The sequence below is a fragment of the Lytechinus pictus genome, chromosome 14, assembly GCF_037042905.1.
Source record: "Lytechinus pictus isolate F3 Inbred chromosome 14, Lp3.0, whole genome shotgun sequence".
Lineage (NCBI taxonomy): Eukaryota > Metazoa > Echinodermata > Echinoidea > Temnopleuroida > Toxopneustidae > Lytechinus > Lytechinus pictus.
In genome coordinates this window covers 26,910,599-26,920,726 of record NC_087258.1, presented here as the reverse complement: position 1 = coordinate 26,920,726, position 10,128 = coordinate 26,910,599, and the positions used below count along the sequence as shown (strand labels likewise).

The 10,128-nt window shown below is 38.0% G+C and overlaps 1 protein-coding gene across 1 annotated transcript; it reads right to left on the bottom strand.

Moving 5' to 3' along the window:
* Positions 1 to 3,424: 3,424 nt before the first annotated feature.
* Positions 3,425 to 4,612, bottom strand: LOC129276832 (allatostatin-A receptor-like). The gene has a single exon (XM_054913236.2). The coding sequence runs from the start codon at positions 4,610 to 4,612 to the stop codon at positions 3,425 to 3,427; it is 1,188 nt and encodes a 395-aa protein (XP_054769211.2).
* Between the last annotated feature and the right edge of the window lie 5,516 nt (positions 4,613 to 10,128).

Genomic DNA, 10,128 nt, shown 5'->3' with positions numbered 1-10,128 from the left:
AATCGGAATTTTTATGTATAAATGCAAACATCGTCTACACCCTCCTCATATCTCTGATTTATTTCCCCTTAATCTAGATTTACATTCTTATGAAACCCGTTCTGCCAATGACTTTCATTTTCCAAAGGTTCGAACATCATATGCTAAATCCACTCTTTTATTCACTGGCCCTAAACTGTGGAGTTCCTTACCAAAAGAAATAAAAAACTCAGTATCACTCCATTCCTTTAAACGTAATTTCAAAAAGTACCTGATTGATACAAATTTAAAAATAACAGTAGAGCTTAAAATCAAACTTATCCTTTCTTTTTTTTTGTATTGTTTATGTCATTATCTAAGTTATTATTCTAAATTCTTTGATTTCGTTTTATGAATGTGTTGATTTTTCTTAACTATTATCTTGAAAGTTATGAATGAGAGCCATATTCACATGCTACAAATTGTTAAGAAATGTCTATTTTAATAGCACTTATCTGTTTATTTCATGTTGGGTGCCTGATTTTAAGACTTATCTTGTCTTCTTTGGCTCCCCCACAGTAATGTACATTTCTTTGTATTACTTTTAAACAACTCGGTTCACTTTCCTTTTTTTCAATTATGTTTGTTTGTTACCTATTTTGTACATATTTGCAATGTTTTTATATTATTGTGGAAATAAATGATTTGACTACTACTACTATTTTTATTTATTACTCGCGACAATATTCATCCTCAGCGCTGAGCGAATCCGGCAAAACATTATTCTTTGGAAAAGGTTGTACTCAGTCTGGTAAATACAAAGGTATAATTGGGAGTTATACTTCATAGATTGTGTTATTCAATATATTAAAAGTGTTTGACTGTCAACGAAAAAAAAAAATCAGTCAAGGCAAGGGTGCGTTTGATAAATATACATGCGCATATAGGGAGGGGGGGGGGGGGGTGATTAGACTGAAAAGGGAGGCGCCTAATTGATCTTCAACGTAGGGGGCGCGGAATTGATGTTCTACCTAAGGGCGCCGAAATGATGTTCGATATAGGGGTGCCGAATTGATGTTTTACTTAGGGGCGCCGAATTGATGTTCCACATAGGAGCACCAATGTTATGTTTGCCCTGAGGCGCCAAATTCATGTTAGACCTAGGGAGGGGGCGCCAGTCATATTCGACCTTTAGGGCGCCAATTTGATGTTTGTCCTGGGGCTCAAAATTCATGTTCAACCTAGGGAGGGGGCGCCAAATACATATTCAACCTCTCGGGCGCTTTATGATTGACTGGGAGGCGCAAAATTCATGTTTCACATGGGTTTGGCGCTCCCGCTCGCATCAAATGCATAGTTAGATGCCATCCTCTTCATGATTACCAAAAGTACTCAGAAAGCCCAAATTTTAGATCAGAATATAATAGAAAATCATCTCGCTCTTCGCGTTCGCATCATTGTCTATCAAGGTGACGATCGATTCTTTTCATGATTAAATCAGTGCTTAAAATGACCCACTTGGAGTCGATTTTCCAAAAATTTAATGCTCGCGCTCGCATACTTTTTTTTGGTTAGATACTCATCCTGTTCCTGATTATCCAAAAATATGTTTACTCCCCTTACTCGGATGTCCACATTTTAGGTAAGAGTATCACATTTGTTTTAGCTAATGCGGAGCATGAGCTAAAAAATGATGGGTATCTATTTATTGTTTCAATAGACACCCATCATGTTCACGGTACACAAAGTGCTTAGAATATCCCATCGGGAATCACATAGATGACATTTTTTCTTTCCACCCCCTTCCCCTATTACGAAAGATGGATCTGCCCCTTGTAAAGAAATGTCAGCTTCTGCACACATTATAGTGGGGCCTAATCTGATGAGAAGTTGAAACCCCAAAGTGCCTAGAATTCTACGCTTTCAGAGGGCCGTTTCATAAAGCTGATTGTAAGTTTAACATCGACTTTAAGAACCACTGGTGATCCTTTCTTGTGGTAAATGATTTTGACCATGAAATGTTTATAGGTGATTATTTGGAGCATAAGAAAGCATTGAGATCATAACCAAAAATGATGGATTTCCATATATATCGTTGAGGTTGGTCGAATCAATTGCAACTGTGTCGTTGGCGGTCATTCGAACCGTCGTATCACTCGTACGACGGTGCAAACCCATTTCAGAGAAAATCGAATTCAAAGTTTACCATAATTTTTACACTTAGTTCCCTAGCCTTACAACATATTTTTGCTTGAAAAATACATGGTTGGAAAGACCAAGAAAATTGCTTGACATTGGTATCTTTATTTTTACTCAAAAGTAAGGATCCGAGAAAGCATGGCAAAAGAGCTACATGCTTGTAATTTCGGTTTGAGCGACTTAGATTTTCCCTGTACAAAAACGCCAGGAAAGCGCGATACGACGTATTGACTGGCCAATGCTGACCGCGATTTCAATGCGCGCGATCAGTCAAAACGTCGTACCGCTTTTCACGTGCAAATTTAATGCAGTGCCCATACGACGCACAGTGGACCGGGGCGAAACAAAAGTGCGCCATAAGTCATTTTGGGCAATTTCAGATTTTTTTAATTTTGTCATGCCCAATTTAAAGACAACACTTTGAAGAATTCTTCAGCAAAATATTTCATTCAGGAATGTGCATAAAGGTCGTTAATTTCCTACCTCAAATCATAAAATGTGACATTTTGCGAAATGCCGCGCATAATTATGACATTTTAGTTAAAAAACAAGCCATTTCATAGGAGGCTTGTCGTGTAGGAAGCTGAAATGGCTCCCACATATTCCTGATTTATTCCCTTTTTCGTGTGAAAGGGTTTAAAGTAGATAAAAGACACCTTTTCGTTGGTTTATAATGATAATCCACGTGTTTTTTAATTGATATATTTTTTTTGCATTTATATTACAAACGTTCAGAAAAATGATAACGCATACCCACCCCTCTGCCAGAGATAAAACTTACTTGTAGAATCATTTCAGCCCAAAACCTTTCCCATAGTGATATATATTCGTGGTGTTATATACTCTGCGTTTTACCAAAGTCCACACAGCTTGATCGAGCACGGTTAATAATTTCAGATTTTAAAGTATTTTTTTTAATTTTATATCATTTTGATGCCATAAAATTATTTTCAGGATCTCATAAACACTCTTTTGGCATGTGAGAAGCATTAACCAAAATTCACTCTGGTCAATCTTAAAGTAACACATAACACAAAGGTTTGATTTTCGGGAGTTTGGTTGTTCAATTGCAACTCTTTTTGCAACCGGTACCTGAATTGGCACATTTTGCCAAAGTCGAGCTATCGTATAATAATTTCCAATGGAGTGAGATCAAAACCCAAAGTGATGTATTTCCATGTAGTTGAGGTTGATCGAATCAATCGCAACTCTTTGTAAGACGGGACCAAGTTCTAAGGTATGAGATCATAATGAGGGTGGTTACTCATTATGCGTCTGGTACTGACGTAGAGGGATTGGCTCTGGTTTCCCTCGTGTCGCTTCCTATTGCACTAAAGACGGCTTTGTCCTGTGGTTTCGAGCACAGGAAGAGTTTCAGTACGGCCGACCTGAAGGCAGGGTTTCTTGCAGCATAAATGAAAGGATTGATGCAGGAGTTCAGGAACCCTATCATGGTCAGAATCCGATGCAGGGCACTTCCTCTGTAGGTCGGGGTGATGTAACCCAGGTTGAAGCAGAGGTAGACGATTTGGTTGGGGCACCAAGTCACCACGTACACCAGCACAACTATCAACATCATCTTGACGATACGGTTTCGAGCGACGATGTGGTAGGTCTGCTTCGATGGCTCACCCTTTCCGTTGTTGACCATTTCCTGGAAGCGTTTGCCCTGGATGTGAAGCGACCGAGCTATTAGGATCTGTGTGATCAGCATGATCGCCACGGGTAAGAACAGTCGGATCGTGATGGCGAAGTACGCTAAGATAACGCGACCTATGTCGGTCTTGATGGTTGAGACGCAGTATCCGATGTTTTCGTCGTAGATATAGATGAAGAATGTGTACATGACCTCGAGGAAGCTTAAGAGCCACAGACCCAGGACAAAGATGGTGGTCCTCCGTTTACTGCTGACTCGGTTGAAGAAGAGAGGATAGACGATGGCCACGTAACGCTCGATGCAGATTCCTAACAGGATGTAAGTGGCTGCGGTGATACAGAACCAGAGGAAATACGAAGGGTACACAAGCTTACAATAAAGGTGCCCAAGGATCGTGTTTGGGATAGTCTTCGCCCAGGGAATCGGGAACACGAAGACGGATGTCAGGAGGTCGCTGATGGCGAGGGCACCGATCATGATGTCGGTAGATCGCATCGAATTGTATCGTTGGTAGACGATAACCACCACAATGCCGTTCCCTAGGATCCCAAGAATGGCAAGGACAGTTTGTATAATCAACCACCAAGTCCAATTCAGTGGGTACCAGGTGAAGGCTGCTGTAGCTTCTATCTCGACGTCGATTTCAACCACGGTTTCATTGAAGTACGAGAGTGACGTCGTCATCGTGTCGATATCTGAGGTAGAATTCAGATCCATGTCATGGGATGTCGTGCAGCATGACGTCATCAAAACGAGTGAGATGAAGATATCAACCTGGTTCAGATTAAATACCGCCATTTTTCTTATTGTTCAGGTGTATAAAACCTGGATAAAAAAGAATCCACAAAAGAATACGTTGAAACAGCGGAAATCATTCATCTGAGGAATAACGTTACCCTACTTTTCACAGTTCAAATACCCGACTGGACATAACTTTTTCATGATTATGAAATAAAAATATTTATTACCTAAATTCTCGTTTTTACCATCATCAATGCAATTAAGACTTTAATCAAGTCAAAATGTAGCACATGATAGAATCCCCTTTTAATCCTCAAAATATGTGATACAGTATAAAGACATATATAAAACAAGGAATTATGGTCAAGATCTTCCCTCGAAATCATCAGTGAATTAGTTGTCATCATCTTCTTTTTTTCTGCACTCGCTCTTTGCCTCCTCGAGATTGCATTTGTTTTATCATAGCTCTCACATCTTCAAAATGCCATTGTTACCGTCCTAATCGGGATTAGACTGGTAAATAGGTTAAGTGCGAATTTAGATAAAAACAAGCGGCATGAATGAACTTCTGAAAACGATAAATGGCGATATTATTCCCCCGTCTTTAAACATGAGAAGTGTAGTTTGATGTACATGTATGAACATGTTATATGGGTATGCCACCGGTATGCCATTATCATGATTATATTTATGGCATCAAAGGCTTGGAAGCTTTAGAGGTGGATGTCCGGGGAGCGGACAGTCAAATATTACCGTGTTTACACTTGATCGGCTTTTTTCATAGCGTGTAAACGCGAGTAACTTGCATCGGCTCTTGGTTCAGAATCAGCAATTTTGCACCACCAAAGGGTAGGTTCTGAAGCGCGAGCCGATGCCAAATCTGCTTTTTTACTACATGTAAACAGAAAGCCTATTCTGCATCGGCAATTGGTGCGCATTTCATTTACTTTACCATTGTAATTGTAAGCGCACGGATCCAGCGTTGCCTTTATCTATTATGACGTATGTTGTTGGTGTGCGTATCATTTCAGGTTTTTGCATCGGCTCGCGGTTCTGAACCGAAAGTCGAAAGACTGGTCAATGGTCAATCGCGGGTTCAAACGTATTTAGGGTATTTTTTTCCCCAAAAGCCCTTTTCAGACTAGCCAAACGTGTTTAGGGTATGCTTCTTCCCCGAGGTCATATTTGGCGACAACTTGTTTTAAGGGGCAAAAATGTGTATATAAAGACGGGGAAAAACTTGTTTAGGGGGTAATTTGCACACAGAGAAAAACTTGTTTAGGGGGTGTTAGGAAATTACTTGGTCACGCTTGTGTAAAAAAAATATATTTGACTGCCCCACCCCCTCGGGGGGTGGATGGTACTTTTACCTATAGGTAAGGCGAATAAACACACTTAAGATAAGATAACAAGTTGATCATATATGCAAAAAAAAAATCAGTAATAACATAATATAGATGTTGATGGTGAATATAAAAGTAATAATAATAGAACATTAAGATTTCGTTTTCTTTGGTTTTCCAATCAAAATACAGTATTACAATAAAAAAATATTTAATGCTCTCATCCCACCCCACCCTCACTAAAAAAAAAAAAAACCCGTCCGAAAAATCGAAATAAAAAAGTGTAAAACACAACAAACATTCGACATGTTCGAAGGTTTCGCTTAATTACAAAAAAAATGTCTAGACTCTACCCTGGAGGGTGCGAAAATAAGAAAATAAGATGATATCACCCGCTAACTACTTCTTTTGAACTTTAAATATGAAATATTTTTATTTCTCCTCATTGTCATGTGCAAAAGGGTTCGACCTCGATGACTTTCTAAATTCATATAATAATAACTATAATATTTACATTTATGTCATGCTTGATACTTAGTGTTTACATATAAATGCTTTACATTGTAATTATTATTAGCCCGTCATCTGATCCTGGCATGCCCTTTCTTAATAGTGTGTGATCATTCTCCACTCCATGGGGACGATCGACCAAGAGTTCCAAGAGTTCAGTTGCTAAACATATTGCATAAGCTTTTGCATCCTACCAGGATCCCATTAAATAGCTGGGTGGAAAGTGATTAAGTGTGAATGGACACCTTGCCAAAGGACGCTAGGACGCTGTGGAATTCAAACACATGACCCACTGATTACAAGGCAAGAATCAGAACCGCTTCACCACGACGCTTCCATAACAAAGAAAAAAAAAAGGCCTTCAACCACAAAAAGGATTTCGTACCAGAAAAAAATTGACAAAAACAAAATAATAAAGGGCTTCAAGTTAAAAAGAAGGGGCCACTCGTGGCCCGTCAGGGATCAGCTGTGACTCGTCGGGGGGGGGGGGGGGAGGGGGGAGGGGGGGAGGGGGGCAGAGTGCGTCCCTTGTATCATTTGTGATTCGTCGGGGGGGGGGGGGGACTTACGAACGGCTTTATGAAACGGCCCCCTGATCACATTCAAATCTCTATTCACCTTCAGTTCATCCCAGTTATGTATATGTAAAGTTGATTTGCCTGACTTCGTTGCCAGGTGACTTTCTTCATCCTTATTTCATCCATATTTTATTTCATCGGTCGAAATAGACATGAAATGAAATACTCCGAAAATTTGCATTGCCGTATTGATTGTGGGCTCGACAGCCGCCTTGCAGCGCCAGATTGACGAGGCTATATCCCTTTAATAATTGTACATCTGTACAAATCGTAATAAAATGTTGTATTTTGATTAATGAGGGTACCGTCCGGTCCGTCCCAGCCTTCAGCTCTAGATTAAAGATTGGATTTTACTTATTCATTTATTCATTTGTTTATACTAATTTATTTTTGATGCAAAACATCAGAATTTCCAGGCAACCCTCAGAATATATCCTTCCAATTCTTAATTATGTGACGCGACATATGTTCCTGCGACAATTACTTCTGTCTTTATATCTCAGAGGGCATTAGGGTTAGAGTTAAGATTGCATTAGAGTTTTTGGTTAAGAATAATGTATTTAGTTTTGGAGGTCAAATTTTATGTTTGGTTTAACGTGCGGATTTTCCATCAGAGCAATTGTCGCCGGAGCGAATGTCATGGAAACCTTGAATCAACTAAGCTGCGACACACGCACACACATCCTCGCCCATCCCATGCACACGAACAGTTCGTCCCACAAAAAAATGGAAACCAGTTTTCAGAGACAGATTTCACAATTATCAAATATTTGTTTACTATAAAGTTGATATTTATGGTAAAAATAGAATCTCATCTTTAAGATTGATTGATTGATTGATTGCATTTATTCTTTTTCATTCCAAATTTCAACAAAAGTTACAATATAAAGCAAAACACAAAAATATAATGTACAGAAATGAAAAAGGGAACCCACTGGAAAGCGAAGCTTGTTAGAGTGGGTTCCCTTCAATAAATAGTCAATTTGAAAATTCAAATCGTAAATTAAAAAGGTTTGTACAATAAGATAAGACCAACATCTCAGCTAATCGTATGGGCATGGCAGATTAGAAACAATAGATATTGAGGCATGTCAGTGAATGATTTGAGCACAAATTCGCGTGATAATCTGAATCCACTCTCATTTCAGGGATAAGTGAGAGTGTCACATTGAAAATGCATTTATTTTATTTTATTTATTTTCCTCAGCAAAGCTTGCTTATTTTATCTAAGTTTCACTCCACAGCCAGGTTGCTAAGAGACAAGGAGTAGATCTTATGCAAGAGTGAGTAGGAGATGAGAAAAGTGTGTGTAAGATTCTTTTTGCTAGAATTGAATTGAGATAATTTGCATATATATTGTGTGTTGTGTCCAGAGTGGTAGACTTGTATAGGTCCCTTTTAGTGAGCTCAGTGAGCCTTTATTTTTAACAGCTGCTTAAGATACTTTTGGGGAAATTGTAAAATTGGGAGGAGATCCCAGAATTTCTGACATTTCAGAAAATAGACATTGATTATGAAGATGACTAAACATGAACAGTTTGATAGTGAGAAGAGTTTATTCGAATTTGGATCCTTGTAAGATATGATGTCGATTAACAGAGTTTTGAGCTAGAATTTAGGTGCATATTTTTTTTTAATTTCAAGTTCAGGAGTTAGAAGCATTTTGAAATATAATCACAAAAATGTTGTGATAAGAGACACAAAGTGGTGAGAATAGAATTCTATGAATGTGGATTAATGCAGGATCCTTTCATAGAAATTTTTGGTAGTCGTTATAACAAAATGATACAACGTTAAAGGTTTAATTGATATTTTTGGAGGTAATTTTTTTTTAAGGTGAAAATGTAATACACTGAATGTTGAAGTTGGTGATTAGATCAGTGCAGGATCTTTTCAGTTATATTGGAGTTAGAGACAGATCGAGAGTTGAATATTATAGCTTGGATCAATGCAGGATCCTTTGATTATAAACTTTTCAGAATACTAGTAGAGGTGTTACAGTTTCCCTTTTAAACTTCATATGGTTGACAATATTGAACTTCGAAGAGAGATGTTTTGATATTGGAGTTTTGTATACTGGAATAGTTTGTAAATTGTGATTTGGTACACATTGAGTTTTACTTGAATTTTATTTGGAGTCCGCCCATGTGACAGAGAGAAACTTAACAAGGAATACAAAAGAAATGCTAATGAGCCAAACGTCGAATAAGCACGGTCACGAACCAATCTTGTTCAACTTTTCTGCGCAACCTGATTTTGACATTTAAATTTCAAACGCATCTTGCTCATTAATGCGTGAAGAAAAAGACACGGGAATCCCAGTTTCCTTTTTTTTTTTTTTTTTTTTTTTGGGGGGGGGGGGGGACAAACTGTATACAGTGCGTCTCAGAAAAAACGAAACCGAGATTAAGCGATGATTTATCATAACTTAATCACAAATACAATAGACAAATGACCTACCAATGTAAAGCTTAGAATCTCCTCTTTCATCTGATATTACTTAGATTATTCATCATTCACGCATGAGTGAGTAAAAATAATTTGCAGAAAGGATACCAAAAACTCATTTGGCGGGGGTATTTGAATTTTAAAAAGAAAATCACATGCCTAAAAAGTTCAATATCTGCTCTTTAATTTGATACCTAATCACAAAAATGGTCAAGAAATAAAAAAGGTATGTTCCCTCGAAACATTGCTTGTATTTCCATAATTTCATTTAATAAACGTGTTTGCACCGGTTTCCCACAGAAGCTATCACATGGTTAACAAAAGACTTAATGCATGGTTGATCGTCAACAAAACGGAGTGTCGAGTGAGATTGAACTCAAGCCTGTAAAACCTCTTCATTTTATGAAATTATTGAAAATTCAAGCCTTATTTCAAATAACCAGAACTTATTTCTTGACCATTTTCTGTAATTGAGGCATCAAATTTATAAAGAGCACACATTGAACTTTTTAAAAATGTGGTTTTCTTTTTGAAACCCAGATACAGCCCGCCAAATGATTTTCTGGTATCCCCTCTTCAAATTGTTTTTGCTCACTCATGCGTGAATGAGAAATAATCTATGTAATATCAGATAAAATAGGAGATTTCTAAGCTTTACAATGGTAGGTCATTTGTCTATTGTATTTGTGATTAA